This window comes from Sitophilus oryzae, unplaced genomic scaffold (assembly GCF_002938485.1).
Source record: "Sitophilus oryzae breed Bouriz unplaced genomic scaffold, Soryzae_2.0 scaffold_1522_pilon_pilon, whole genome shotgun sequence".
NCBI classification, from domain to species: Eukaryota; Metazoa; Arthropoda; class Insecta; order Coleoptera; family Curculionidae; genus Sitophilus; species Sitophilus oryzae.
In genome coordinates, this window is record NW_022146195.1 from 64,133 (window position 1) to 80,788 (window position 16,656).

The following is a 16,656-nucleotide window of genomic DNA, read 5'->3' on the forward strand; positions in this document are numbered from 1 at the left end:
ATATACAAGGGTATGGGAAATCTCGGCGCAGCGGCGGCAGTCGGCCAGCGCGCGCAAAAACCATTTACATCGCTAATTGTTTATTGATATATCTTTATTAGTTTAAAAGCAAAAAATATGGGGTTTGCTTTGGTACCTTGTTAAGACATAAGCGAAACTTTTAAATTGTTTCTTTTTTTCATTTAGGCCTTCGTTTTTCGTTAAATGAAAGTTATATTAAAAAAAATCTATTTTTAAACCAAATTTTCGCATGATTAAAATGAGTTATTCATGTTTAAAGTTTTTTTTGGTCATAAGCGCTAATGGAAATGTTTTTTTGTAAATAATTATGAAAAATTATTCCCTACGAAGACTTTATTGTGTACTGGATCAAAAAATAAGTATTTGTTTTCTCTATACGGTGGTATTAATATATCGATTTTTGATGATAGTGCCCTTTTACCCGGTCTAATTTTGTACCACTTTCGGAATAAGGGTCCCCATATCATGTACTGTACTTCCATCCCTGAAAAATTCAGCTTGTGACACCGAAGTGAGACGTAACGTCAAAATAAGCTACCTACATCATAGCCTTGTATCATAGGGTAGGTGTGGTACTCTAGTAAATATTCTACCTAGACAGTAGCTGACAGTAGTAATTAATTTGTTATCCGATAAGTAGTTGTCATTATATAAGTTTAATCATCTTATACCTCCTATAACGGTAGGTTTTGGATTTTTCCTGATTGGTTTGTTAAACAAAAATATACTGGGCATATAAATGTCTGTTACAGGTTAATTCGTTAAAGAAATATGTTACACACATATTATTTTAATAATAATAGTATAATAGTAATGGCTATATTATGTTATAACACATACATATGTATTGAATGTACTTATTTTAACCAATGCATTGTTTTGTTTTTTTAATCTCACAAATAAGAAATGTTTTATAGTTTTTATTATAAAAAACAGTGATTATACAATTTATTTACACCCCTTACACTGTTTTCTGTAAGGGGTGTAACCAGGAGTATATTTCGTAACCTCTTACGATATAAGAGGGCACAAAGTGTTTTATTACTTAATGCTTAAAATTTAATAATATATTTGTACATAAAATAAAATAGACTAGAAAGTCAATTAATTAATATTGACGTAATTACTAAATAAGTACAAGATTTTTTTTCTAATTATTTTAGTGTATTTTTAGTCACCTAATTATAAAGGAGAGATATCCAACCATTGCATTATTTTACTCACAAATAAATGTTTTATGGTTTTTATTATAAAACAACGATTAATTTATTATACACCCCTTAACCCAAACACTCCAAGGAGGATATTTCGTGACCCCTTATTTAAAGTGGACAAGCTTTATTAGTCAATGTTTTAATTACCCAGCGTCTTTAATAAAAATCTAATGTAATTTTTCATAGAAATGATCTGACATAAAAAGCAAATTTTATCAAAAAACTTTTTGATTATCTACAAGGAGTAAACCGCTGACAAATGTCTGTATACTAATGCCAAAGTAATGCCAAAAATACAAATTAAATACCAAAATTTCTCATATAATGCCCCACTAATGCCAAGCTGATTCCAATATAATACCACTAATACCACGAATAATATGTAACACATTTGTTTCACGAATTAACCTGTAACAATACTGGTAGGTACGTGCACAGATTTTTTCCTAGGTAACTTAAAAGTCGTTAAAAAGTCTAATTATATTTAAAGAAGATATAATTCCAACAAATTACATTATAAGGCCAATAATGCACAAGTAATACCATTAAAATTTTAGCGTTTTTAACTTGTGTAACATATTTCTTTAACGAATTAACCTGTAACAATAGTGGTAGGTACGCGCACAGATTTTTTCGCTAGGTAACTTATTAAGTCGTTAAACAGGCCTATAAAAGCTATAACAACATAGGTAACTAATATTTATAATTTAATTCGAGTTTTAATCTCAAATAATAAATGTTTTTACTGGTGTATTTCTGAAGTGTTCATTATTAAAAGTAGATATTCTTCAAGTTATGCGAAGTAATAAGTAATGTTTCCGGTGAGACCGCGTATATGTCACCGGATTCTGGTTAGTATAAAGACTTTTTTCTATAGAAAGAGTTTTTTCTATATTTTTCTTTCAAAATAAGACTAATTTCTTCTTATTCTTTTAAATATTACAGTGTTTCTTTTTCCTAAAATGTTATACTTAATTTTCGCTTAAAATTAAAAAATCACCAAATGGAGGAAAATATACTTTATTGAATAAAGTTTATAAAAATCATTTTACCATAACAAAAAAGTAAAAACATGTCATGGCGGAAGATACTCAGGTGGCATTTCACATATTTATCTATTAAAATCGAGATTAAGATAATAAACTTGCGTAATATGTTATAAATGAGATAAAAAGTTTCAGAATCGATTAATACGCAATACGCTACGCAGTCAACTTGCTCCTCTGCGCGGATGAGCGTCTTCAGACTCCTCCATCAGCCAGGGTCACGACGCGACGCCGCACGCCTCCGAAGAGGAATCGGCCTACGTTTGGCTAAACAGGCTGGACACTGTGGACTACGATATTGGCGAGTCTGAATATTTATAAAAATTTGCAAAGTAAAATATGTTGGAAAAATAATTAATCCATACATATATAAAACCTCAAAGGTTTTTTTTGTTGCATCCATCCCGCCGAAACCGCTTCACCAATCTTGATGATTCTTTTTTTGAATGAAATGTATATATGTGTAGATTTGTTATGAAGTATTTTTATAGTGCTTAATGGCTATTTCTTTGTGTAAAACGACTAAATACTAAAACATACCTGAAAACACCTACACACAATACCTCCAGAAATAAATTATTTGTCATTGTCAGTGGTGTGTCAGTTAGATTATATTTTAAGTTTTTAGATATTTTAGGAGTGAGTTCATACCGCCAGGTTTAGATACATAAATATTAGCACAAAGGTTCGTTTAAACGCCATTAGTGAATTAGCTACACAAAGCGATTTTAGGAAATTCATCCTCTTAGAGAGTAAAATTATGTCGGAACAGTTTGCTGTATGAAAATTCCTTACTATTTGGTCTAGAAAAATGAAATCCTACAAAAATAATTAGAAGAAATTTTTGAAATTCATCAACCAAATGGGTAAAGTTAGTAAAAATTTATATAAAACTTGGTGACCTCTGGATTATACACATAAAAATTGGCACAAAGATAAAGCAAATTTATGAAATTTATACACTTAGGGAGTAGAAAAGGGAATGGAAGTTTGCTGTACGAAAATGCAATACTATAACATTACAAACCAGACAGTATAAAATTTTATACAAGGGTTTATTTAGTGACATCATAACGAAATATATCTTCCTCAATTATCCTTCAAAGAATAAAAAATAACCTATAAAGAGAGTATTAGTGCTCTTAAATAAAAAAAATATGAGAAATAAAAAACATCTATGCTCATTAGCTCTCTATAAAGAAGTAAAAAATCATTTAAATCAATGCATGAACGATTCGAGGTGTAAAGCGAACGTAGTCGCGGGAAAAAGCTAGTAATTTATTAAATTATTTTATTTAACTGATTAATATTCATTGAAAAGGAATTTTTGTAATTCGCCACTATATTAGTTAAAAACTAAGAAACTCATATCAAATTTAAGTTTTGCGATTTTGACTTATACTTTTTAGAAAATCTGAACACATTTTAAAAGAAAAAAAGCTTTTGATAATATTTGTGTAGATTGACTAAAAGTTGTATAACATAAATTTCTACGACCGGTCTACCTAGTGGTCTGCAGCATCGCCTTGTGGTGCAAACGTGGGCCTGTTAATCTGGCACAACAGCCAAGAAAAACAGAAGCGTGGCTAAGAATTTAGTAATTTAAAAAAAATGTCTTTTAGATACAGTAGGAGGTATTAAAAAGTTTTGTATTTAAATGGGGTTTGTCTTTAATAGTTAAAAAATTATATCGTAAAGTGTAACTCCGTAAGAATTCTTTATCTGTCATCGATCATGATCTGTCATCATGTTAACCTGATGTTTTATATGTTATTTTGTTTTTTTGCTTGTTTGTTTTACGGATAGGTGGCGATCGCATAATTATTATTGATAATTTTTTATTTAATGTTAACATTACTACTTTTTCAGTGAATCTTTAAATCTGTTGTTTTTTGTTAAATTCGTTATTTAAACATATGTATGTAATACACTGATATTAACACTAATCATATTTTTACGTTTTTATTCATCATTTTCAATGCCCCCCCGGTTGCATCTTTGTAAAGGACTGTGATTTTTTTTTAAATGAAACCCCCTGTATATTATTGCATATTTCAATTCTTCTTTCAATTTTAAGCAATAATCGTAATACACAATGTACATAAATTGAAGAATTGAAATGTAACTTAAATATTGTAATTCCCAGACTTGATATAATCTCATTTTATACATCTATAAATGCTAACTTGAGAACTAATGTCAAATATTATTAAGTATCACAGTTTCGGCAGAATGCTATCATTAAATGAAACTGAACATATCGAAATTAATTAAATCAAATTGTTTCAAAAGTCAATAACTCGAAAACGGTTGGTTTGAGGTACATTGTGTGTATTTGGATTTTTGCTTAGAATTGAAGGAATAATTGAAATATGCATTAATAAACAGGTGGTTCTATTTAAAAAAATTAGTGGCAGTAAAAATGACGTTCTAAATTGGAATTAAAGGAACAAACTTCTACGCCAATTGAGACCAGCAATTAATTCCAATAATTTGGGACAAGTGACCAACACCATTATTATAAATAAATAAACTAAATAAATAAAGATGTTCATTCCTTTGGAAACCATCAGCTTATTTATCTAGAAACACTAAAACACCCTATTTCAAAAATGACTAGAGACAATCGTGTGATTCATTAACAAACAATCCGAATATTTCTTCTTATTCGATTGTTTTATGCTTGTCTTGGTTGTGCGAAAATCTTGTACTAGTCTCGGTCGTGCAAATCTAACACCAGTTTTGGTCTTGAAATTTGTGCAAAATCAGGACGCAACCAAGATGAAAAAAGACCAGTCTCGCTCAACACTCATATTTAATGGAAACTGTGCAGTAAATTATTATTCTGAAATATATTCCTTATATAAATAAATACTAAGTTTATGCCATATTTTTTTTAGTTGCGTGAGTTGTAATAAATGATATAAAAATTGCATCTTTATTGTTTAATAAAAATATTTCGTAACTAGTTGCGAAATGAAACATCTTTTAATACGTCAAAGAATTACGAAGTGACATTTTAAATATCAAAATTAGCTCATACAGCACGTCCAAATGAAATTACGTTTCTACAAGGGAGACACATGAGAAACAAAATATGTTAAAGTGAACCTAAGTGTTCATCTAGTTCTAATATATACATATGATCATACATAATAGTATGTCTATTATGTATGATCTAACATACATCTAGTTCTAATATATACATATATACTGTATCGCACAATTCTATCAATATAAACCTGCGTGTAGGTTTATATTGATAGAATTGTGCGATACAGTGTTTACTAGATGTATACCGTATGCACTCAAGATTCTAAAGAGTTTTTTGTAACATAACAAATAATTATTAAAATGATGAAATCTGACGTCGGTATATGAGATATACAATGTATAAGTCATATGTATGTGTGATACTTGTATCATAGTTGTTGCCTATAGTACACCTTGTAAAAAATGTGACGTATACACACATAGTATAAAAAAAAATCTATATAGACACTTTGTAATAGTGTACTGCTGTGTCTACATTCTAGCATGAAATGAAGGTGTGCGCACGCGCGGATAGCTTCAGCGTAGATACACCGACCAAGTGTATCTTATGTGTCCTCTCTCCTTTCTCCTTTCTAGGAGTGGTATGTGTTAGCGGCCATTATTGTTTTATCATTCGGAAGCTCTCTATAAATGTTCTGTTTGTGTGTAGTTTAAAAGAGATTTTAAAATAAGCAGAAGTTTTTAATTACCTTGTTACACCTTCCTAAGATATCCTATTAATATTCTAGCAGCGAATCTTCCCTTACTCGATACCCAATTTACCAAATTTTGACTCCAATGAATGAAAACTCCAAATATTCTCGTATAATGATAAAGAGGTTAGCTCTGCAATATAAATTTTTTTAATTTGGAAATAATAAAAATCTAAATGGACCAGAGAAAGAAAGATTTAAACACTTCAAAGAACTTCTTACACTGATATTCGGTGAGTTATTGATGGATCAATATACAGATATGTTTAATATTCAATAATCAGTTTCATATAAAATTTAAGGGTGAGATTGTTAATCTGGAAATAAAATACAAGAAAGTCCAACAGAGTGTCCGATGAATGAGTATGCTAACAAACCAACTGCTTGGAGGGAAACGAGGTCTACCAAATCGTGGCGATATACCAGTGTTTACCATTTTAGTATGTTGTTATACTAGGTACTTATATTTTTAATACATTTTGATACAAATTGTGTTCTTTTACAGTGTTTTCTTACTTCTGGTTTCTGCAGTGTAAATAATTATCATTATTGTATTATTTGCGCTATTGCCTTCCATGATATAAAAGAAATATAAAATTTTATTTTTAACCATAGTCCATTTTATGGAAGAAAAATGGTACATTTAATACAAAACAAAAATGGAACAATTTTAAGGCTACTTCTCTTGAACTTACGATCGAGATACTTTTGGAAAATACAAAGTTTTGACTTCCTAATTTTCGTTCTATAAAGATATAATTGGTATCATTGAATAAATATTTCTTAAAAAGAACGAAAAGTTAGGCATCAAAACTTGTATTATTTCCTAAATTCGTTCATAAGAAGTAGTTTTATATAACACAAGATGTATATACGAAGCAAAATACATACGTATACACGCGGTAGTCACAACTGCAATGTGTAAACAGAGTTTAAACGTAATACACAAGCACTGTGTATCCTACGGCACACTGCGTATCCCTTACTTTGTGTATACGTAAATGCTATACTGTAGCTATATTGTGAGGCGGACGTTTAACCTTTGTGCATACGTGTTGAACTACAATGTGTAAACGTAGCAGATTTACATCGGGGGAATTGTGTCACCCTGTGTCTACATCTAATAATGTAAACACATCGTAAATGTGATTTGATGTGCTGTATGGGAGGCTTCATTCAGGACCTCCAAATTAGTGGAATAAATTACTGTTTTCAATTAACAGAGAAGCTTGTTTGCTAAATTTCACAATGTATATATTAAACATTACATGCTTATTAATCAGCTCAATTTGTCTTGTTACAGACATGTCGCAGCTACGCTTATTACCAATCTTCTTGGCCCTGTCCGCCACCGCATTTGCTCAATCCAACTATGCGGACCAAGCCAACAACATCGAGTACCACGGCGACGGCCTGCCACCAGAGGCCACCTTGGATGGGAAAGTGACGAAATTGGATGATCTCAGCCCCGTGATATTTCTGAACCGAACGAAGGCGGCACTAAATTGCGCTGCTGGATCCATGCAGGTATAACATTAAATGTTACCTGAATGATAAATGAAATATTCGTTTTGATACAAGGGGCCATGTAGAGAATATATTGGGATACTTTTCTCATAGCGATATCTTTCATAAAAGAATATCGATATATTTTTCAAAATATTTATGTCATTTTAATCTATTTAGGCACATTTTAATATATAAAGGGAGCTCTCATTAATCCGGAGTTTCGTTTTTAAGGAAATACCATTTTGTGCAATATTTATCATAGATAATCACAAATTGCGCTTATCCCTACAAATTGCTTTTATACTGAGCCACTTTTATACTTTTATCCAGTATCATTTTTTCAATTATTTCTCTCATTTGCCACACAGGATGTTTTAAAAAAATGTGTCATCTCTCGTGGGGAGATTCCTAGCATAAAAATAAGATTTATTTTTCATATATACCAGGGTCGGACTGGCATATAGTCAAGGTAGCGATTGCCAACAGGACCCCAGCCTTCGCCTCCTCTTTTCTTAGGATCTACATGTAAAATAGTTTATTATTTTTCTTCTCTTCTTCAAGTGTCATCTTCCTAGTTAATGTTGACGACTGCCATGTTAAAAATATATTTGTATCGCTCTCGATCTTGCGCTATGTGGAGTAATTCATCCGCGCTTAAGCCTGTCCAACGCAAGTTCCTCAACCACGAAGCCTCACTGCGCGCAATTTTTTTCAATCGATTTTTTCCGTTAAGGATTAGTCGGAGAAATTCATATCGAGGTCCTCCGGTTATATGACCAAGGTATTCAAGTTTTTGTCGCTTGATATTATTCAGAAGTAGTGTGTCGTGATCCATTTTTCGAAGAACTTCTTCATTTCTGGTTCTGGGTCCCATTTATTCTTAAATACACAGAAAGAAAACAAGAAAATTTTAATAAACCCGACAATTGCAGTAAACACTGCTGCATTTTTCGTCTAAAATGGTACTAGGCATCACGTTGTAGCTTTTATTTACCAAGACTTTATACGAAAATAGCGAATAAGTGTGGTGGTAATTCTCACAATTTGTGGCAGAGAATATTCAGATTGTACTCGTTGAAATTTAAATGAAAATCATTATCACAAATTGTAGCACTGCTAACTACACTCACCGGCACGAAAAACGGGCACCATAAAATTTTCATGTACTTTAAAGTTTTATATATTGTGTTCCGATTACCGTTATTGTGTGGTGGACCGATTTTGATGATTCTTTAAGCAATTTGAAGCTACATTATTTGACTTTTTAGTATCTCTTTCTAAATTAAAAATGAAAGTTGCTATCTGTCAATTATACGAGGGAAAACAAAATGTTGATATTTTGGTGAAAATTTGAAACACTCTGTGGAGTACATTAACAAAGCAAGGAATTTAAAAATAGTTTTATCATCGAGGTGTACCTTTTTTCGATAGTTTGTTTTTTTATTCGTCTCAATAGCTTTATTTTTTTTGGAGATATTGGCTTTTGAAGAAGACACTAACATTTTTTGACTGCGCACATCTTTGGAACTTCAACTTAAACTTTATAGGACAGCAATTATTTTTTACGTACTACCTAAACTGGCGCGTAAAAATGGTATAGTATATATGTAGAATGTATTGTTAAAGTCTACAAAATGTACACAAATGTCATCAGCAAGTTACAGAAACACTGTATTCTCTCTCTGAAAGAGCACAGTCTTATCGTACAATTTTCTCAAGAACTTCTATAAATATAACAGATACTGGTATATTTTAAAGGCCAAATGGATACTATTTAAAAGGGTTTTAATGATCATTAAATTACCCAGTGAGCATTTTATTCCTTTAAAGGAAATGTGTTCTAGGTGAAGTAGTTGTTACGTTACCAGGCCCTTCTTGTGCCTTATATGAAGCAATAAAACGCAGATAGGTAACTGTTCCCTAAATGTGACAAAACTTTGCTCATTGGTTAATATCTTTGCTCAAATTGAAATCAATCAGGAAACTCACAACCAAACCAAACCAATATCTCCAAAAAAATAAAGCTATTGAGAAGAATCAAAAAACAAATTATCGAAAAAAGGTACACCTCGATTTAGAAAGAGATACTAAAAGTCAAATAATTTAACTTCAAGTTGCTTAAAAAATCATCAAAATCGGTCCACCACACAATAACGGTAATCGGAACACAATATATAAAACTTTAAAATACATGAAAATTTTATGGTGCCCGTTTTTCGTGCCGGTGAGTGTAGTTAGCAGTGCTACAATTTGTGGTAATGATTTTCATTTAAATTTCAACGAGTACAATCTGAATATTCTCTGCCACAAATTGCGAGAATTACCACCACACTTATTCGCTATTTTCGTATAAAGTCTTGGTAAATAAAAGCTACAACGTGATGCCTAGTACCATTTTAGACGCAAAATGCAGCAGTGTTTACTGCAATTGTCGGGATTATTAAAATTTTCTTGTTTTCTTTCTGTGTATTTAAGAATAAATGGGACCACCAGAACCAGAAATGAAGAAGTTCTTCGAAAAATGGATCACGACACACTACTTCTGAATATTATCAAGCGACAAAAACTTGAATACCTTGGTCATATAACCAGAGGACCTCGATATGAATTTCTCCGACTAATCCTTAACGGAAAAATCGAAGGAAAAAAGTGGATTGTGCGCAGGAGGCTTCGTGGTTGAGGAACTTGCGTTGGACAGGCTTAAGCGCGGATGAATTACTCCACGTAGCGCAAGATCGAGAGCGATACAAATATATTGTTAACATGGCAGTCGTCAACGTTCACTAGGAAGATGACACTTGAAGAAGAGAAGAATAAATAATAAACTATTTTACATGTAGATCCTAAGAAAATCCTAAATGAGTTCAACAATACACATTTAAAGCATCCTTTTTCTTCTTCTTCTTCTTCTTCTTCATGTACCGTCTCCATATCGGCGGTTGGCTATCATCATTGCTATTTTGACCTTGGAAGCCGCGGCCGTAAATAGGTCAGATGACGTGACATTAAACCATTTTCGCAGGTTTCTGAGCTAGGATATTCTTCTCCTTCCAACAGATCTTTTTCCTATATTTATTCCCTGGATTATGAGTTGCAAAATCTCATACCTTGGACCTCTCATGATATGGCCGAGATATTGCAATTTTCTTTTTTTTCACTTTCTTGAGGATCTCTACGCCCTTCTTCATTCTTCTCAGAACCTCCACGTTGGTTACATGTTCTGTCCATGGTATTCTCAACATCCTACGGTATGCCCACATTTCGAAGGCCTCCAGTTTCCGCTCGCAAAACTCGTTGAGGGTCCAAGCTTCCATACCATACAAAAGGACTACGAATACATAACATTTGAGCATACGAGTTCTCAGATCTAGGCTCAAATCGCGGCTACAGAACAGCTTCTTAATTTTCACAAAGGATGCACGGGCCTTCTCAATGCGAATCTTTATTTCTGAACAATAATCAATCTTTCTGAATCAATAATCAAAAATTCAAAATAATCCGCGGTGCAGTTGACACTTGTACCCAGGTAGTCATACCTTTCTACTCTTTCTAGCTCCTCGCCTTCCGCGGACAGATGTTCATTGGGCACTCCAGTTTTAGTGACAATCATGTATTTGGTCTTCTTAACATTGAGTGTCAGACCATATTCTCGACTAGTTGTGATGACGTTATTTAACATATTCTGAAGGTCTTGCATGTTTTCAACGAGAAGGATTGTATCGTCCGCGGAGCGCAAATTGTTCAGAATAACTCGTATTCCACCAGCATCATTTTCGACGGCTTTGTTAAAGATTTCCTCTGAGTAGACGTTGAAAAGGAGTGGTGAAAGAACACACCCCTGTCTAACTCCTCGTTTGATATCCACTGCTCTCGTCAGTTCAGATTGGACGCGAACAGACGCACTTTGATTGAGGTACAGTTTTACTATTATTTGTTTATCTCTTGTATCGAGATTTTTTCGTTCTAACGCTTCTATTAGTTGCTTGTATCTTACTTTATCAAATGCCTTATTATAGTCAATATAGCAGGCATATACATTTTGTGATTGACATCAAGGCATCGCTGCATTAAGACATTGTAGGGAAACAAAGCCTCCCTAGTACCGTAACTATTTCTAAAGCCAAACTGAGTATCTGCTATATCTTATTCTAATTTTCTGTAAATCCTGCGGTGAATGACTGTGAGAAAAATCTTAAGTGTGTGACTCATAAGGCTGATCGTGCGGTGTTCTTCGCATTTTTTGGCATTATGCTTCTTTGGAATTGTGTTATTTAATATTATTAAATAGATAAGTTATAGCACCTAAGTGTTGCATCTGCAGGTAGATAGTCAGCGCCAGGCGCTTTCCTATCTTTGGCTGCTTTTATTGCCGCTTGCACTTCTTTCTGTAAAATAGATGGCTCCATTTCATTGTTAGTGCTGGTAGTGATTTCTTCTCTTTGGTCGTTGAAAAGGGTTTCGATGTATTGTTCCCATAGAGTCAATTGATCTTTAATATCCAACACAATGTTTCCATTTTCATTTGTAAGAATATACGATTTTTTTGATGGTCCTTTTTCTAGAGAAATATTATTAAACCGATGAATCTTTATTACTAATTTTAGTATAATAGAGAAAATCACATTACTATGCGAATGAAAATCCTCAAATTTGGCACCAAAACAAACCAAATAAAATTAGATATTTTTTGAATATCTAGACTGGCACCATATTATTCACTCAACAATTTTTTATGATTTATTAAATAAATTATTTATTTTTTTATAAATCGAATTCTATTGCTCTAAAATAGAGTATACTGACTTTTAATAACCTTTAACAGAAACAAACTCTGGTATTTGTCGATAATAAATGTGTATTAATAACTTAATTTATAAGACATATTTCAGCAAAACATTTCCAGAATCCAATATTTCAAAAAATAATCAAGAATTCTATACACGAACTTAGCCGTATTTTCTATTGATTTTTATCTTTATGTGCTCAGACTTACTGATGGAAACACCTGGAATCTGAATTTAATATTTATCTATATATGTTCAATTACTGATTCTTATAAAATTATAGCTATGTACTATTTTTTCAAATTTTAAAAAAAGTTTACATTTTTAAATTAAGTTTTATAAAAAAATTGTGGACAAAAATATTTTAAAAGTAATTTATTTCTGGCAACGCTCATAAAATATTTACACTGTTGATAGAGCAAGCTCTTTAGTTCTTAATTATTCATGCTTTCATTTTTGTTTGTAATGCTTTTCGGATTATATTTCGGCTAATTTTAAAGAGGCAAATTAAAACATATTTTCTTTAGCTGGAAACAAATATAAAATAGAAAGAATATAAATTATTATAGAGTCAACAACATTTGTATTCAAAAATATATTAAATAGTATTGCTAATATAAACTATTGTTCAAATTTATTTTAGGAATATTATTTTGAATATTTAATACAAATAATACTTTTAGCAAATAACATAATTCACTCTAAAGCGTTATCTGCAACGTTTTGTCGACGCAAGCAAATCTTATAATGAAGCCGTTGCATGTGGATTGCGCTTAAGTGAACTTAAATGTATAAAAGAAAAAAAAATATACTGATAATCAATACCCACTTGTAAAATATAATAAAGCAACATTAAACCAAATATTGTTTTTGTTTCAGGTTGAACTGAAATTTAACAATAAATTTTATGGGATAGCCTATGCCGACTTTGACAGAAACTCTGCATGTCAAATAGCAGGAAAGGGCGGTCTTAGTTACAAGTTGGAGCTGCCACTGAAAGGATGTGGCACAAAACAAGTAAGTATAAACACTGTGTATATTTGTGTTTATCCTTTACTTCTAACATAGATTTAACGTATTTCGTAGTAATATTAATGCCAATTGGGAGGAGTGGGGGACAATGTCACTTTAAGTGTTAAACAGCCTCGACACTATCTTCGAAACGTTTTACGAAATATTTCTGGAAATATTTCGTGAAACATTTCTCAAAACATTTCTGGAAATAGTTTCAAATTGTGTTATAAAAATTAGTTTCCACGTTTCCCGAAATAGATCGAGACTCCCCGTCATTGTTTATTTTTTATTGTTAACCTAGACTATTATTTATCGTATTATTTTGTGAAATAGCACGAAGCAACCCAAGTAGCATAGGAAGGAGAAAAAACCATTAACCACAGAAAATTAACCACTATTTGGTTGAATTTTACTTATATTTAACTTAATAAATTTCTTGTAGGGAATAAAGTGCGAGAAATCTAAAAATGAGGTCGTAAACTAGTTAATAATAACTTAATATTATGCCTTTGAAAAGTAGCATCGTTGGAGTTAGCTGGCATTTTTAAAATCTAGTTACTGATAACCTATTGATGGCATTAAGACTACAAGGACTTAAAGTAGGTTAAATGTTACTTTATTATAACCTCAAATTTGTCTCGGGGGTCGAAGGCATTGTTTGGTTTTCAAGTTAGGTTAAAGGTACAATTCCGAACACGACCGTAGACTGTGCGACCGCAGCAGCAGACTGCAGACGACACTACTGGTTTCCTTTATAGTTTTCAATGGATGCATTCTAAAGTAGGCGTCATTGCCGTCAAACGGCAGGTTTCTAACTGCAACCCGCACTACCGCTTTCACGAACCAGATTATAGTCAGCGTAGTCGACTTCACGGCTTCACGCTGAAAAATATCGTACCCACACGTCCAAAATGAGTTTTTCGGTGCCGATGAAGAAAGATTACTCAATATATTGGCAATAAACTGTCTTTTATTTAAACGGCAATAGCTTCTAAATATGGTTTCATTACTCAACAAATGTATTTGTTTTAGAACTGAGTAACTTTCCTCATCTATTCTATTTTTATACAAAGGCATTGTCAGCCTTTTTTGTTGCCTAGCATGCATTAGTAACACATCATCATCATCTTCCTTGTCCAACAATAGTTCAATAATCGCGGAAGAAACTGACTTGTTTCCCCGAGAAAACTGATATGTTTTCTATTTTTTCATTCTTATTTTCCCACTGCAGGACTATCTGTGTCGCTGTGTTCTGCATTAATCCGACCTTAGACAGCAACGGCAATGCGGTTGCAGTGTGCGGTCTGTGGTTGCAGTCGGTCGTTGCGGTCATATTCGGAATCATACCTTAAAATTTAGTTGTTAATAACTTTAAATGAGACCTTATTTGGAGGAGTTCAAATTAGGTTGAAAATTTAATTTATTTCGACCTCATAAGTCGCTATTATGCTTTAAAGGTAAAAGTAACTTAGTTTTTTGACTTGGAAGAAAGTCAGACATACTGCAGGTTAAAAATTACCTTTTTTAATTTCCTCGGTGTGATTTCCGTTTAAAAAAGTTTTCTATGGATTATTACGCCATAGCACATTACCTTGTTCCCACTGGTGGGGAACCCGCCACTAGAGGGGAACGAAAGAATATTCAATGCGTTTCTTTTTTATTACCGCCACAATCTTAAACGTGCCCATTATGTGCAATAAAAACAAAAAGTCCTTTGTAATAACACTCACAATCCCAAAACATAAAACTTTTAAAAATAATAAGCAAAGAACACAAATTTAATTTTCTAGTTAGTCAGTGTTCTAGTTTAGACCAGTTCGGTAATTGCATCGGCCAGCAATAGGATGAAAATTTGACATGTCACGTGACTGTGAATAAATATTCTCATTTTAGGACGCATGATTACTGTGAAAAGTTAATCGGATTACTCGAAAATGTAATTACCGAACTTAGCATAAAATATCATTGTCAACTGTCACTGTCACTCAAAGAAAATAAAAGTTTTCTGTTTTACCGGTGATACTCCAACAATGTAGTCAAGACTTTGACCTAATATAGCCCATTTTTTAACTTGCACCTCGAAGGAAATATACCTTAAGCAAGAAATCTTAACCTTTGAGGTTATTAATTTAAAGAAATCTTAACCTCATACTAAAAAAGCGGACTTTAAGGTTTTAAAATTATGGAAAACCTAACTTTATAGACGAATAGTTAAAAACACCATTAGCGGCCATTTTCTTATCAAATTTGTTTTAAAAAATATTTTTTTGTGATATTGTTCTAAACTATTGAGAAAAATATACAGACGTTTATGAATAATACTACACATACCACAAGTTAAATTAACTAATTAAGAACTTTAAAAGTGTACCAAGGAAGTTAGCTGAAAAAAGTTAGGTTAGAACCTTGAAAATAACGATTTATTCTAAAATTAGTTGTTGAAAATACATAAAATTTTAATGGCGCGTAATTTTTTAAGGCCTATCATATTTACATCTCACAGAAAATTTTTCTCCGCAGACATAATTATCTTGGGAATCCAGTAATCCACTTCTTACCAATAACTTATTTACATTTACTAGGAAGTGCATATTGTATGTAGGTATCTCATCCATATTGGATTGATGTTCAAACGGCCATGCCAGTTATTACACTTGTTTGTCTTCCTAGTTCATTATTGGGAAATTCATTTACATACAAATATTAAAAAGAAAAATACTTTACCTTATTCTTTCTCTTTGTGTCCCATGTTAAAATGTAGGTAGTATAAATTAGGACTATTTTTAGTAAAATTCATCTCTATTTTAACATGTTATGACCTCAGGTCGGCTATTTTTGACCTCATAGCCCATATTTCATACAAGACATCGTAACCTGTTAACCTGTTTTTAACTTCCAAATTACTTTAGTTTTATTCCCCACTTTGGGAATTTTAACGTCAATTCTTGGAAATTTCGACCAATTTCCAGTTGGTCAATAATGGTCCAGGTGGTTAATTTAACGTAATTTTACCTTCAAATGTTTGTTGGGATCAAGGTTAAACGTTGTTGTGGATTCATAAAAATAAGTAAATATCATTAATTTGTAATGGAGTGTAATGCAACACCACTATCACGGCCGAATCTAAACGGGCCGTGAACAGGCACCCCGCGCACTGTTGCCACATTTTAGATAGTGGTCTACTTTAATTTCGAGGAGTAAACGACTTGAACAATGATTTAGTGCCTAAAAAGAGAACAAATAGAAAAAAAAAACTATAGTAACATAAGGGTAACATATTCATAGAGCCTCGAGCGGTAAGTATTTCTTCGCTTCTCTGTTA

General features: G+C 32.3%; 1 protein-coding gene across 2 annotated transcripts in view; it reads left to right on the forward strand.

Annotated features, from left to right (window-relative positions):
• The window catches only part of LOC115878769, a 127,724-nt gene that overhangs the window by 50,230 nt on the left and 60,838 nt on the right, over positions 1-16,656 (forward strand). For both annotated transcript variants that reach the window (XM_030895360.1, XM_030895361.1), the window contains exons 2-3: positions 7,331-7,554; positions 13,200-13,337. In XM_030895360.1, the coding sequence (XP_030751220.1) occupies positions 7,333-7,554; positions 13,200-13,337 (360 nt within the window). In that variant the 5' untranslated portion in view covers positions 7,331-7,332. The remainder of the gene's footprint in view (positions 1-7,330; positions 7,555-13,199; positions 13,338-16,656) is intronic.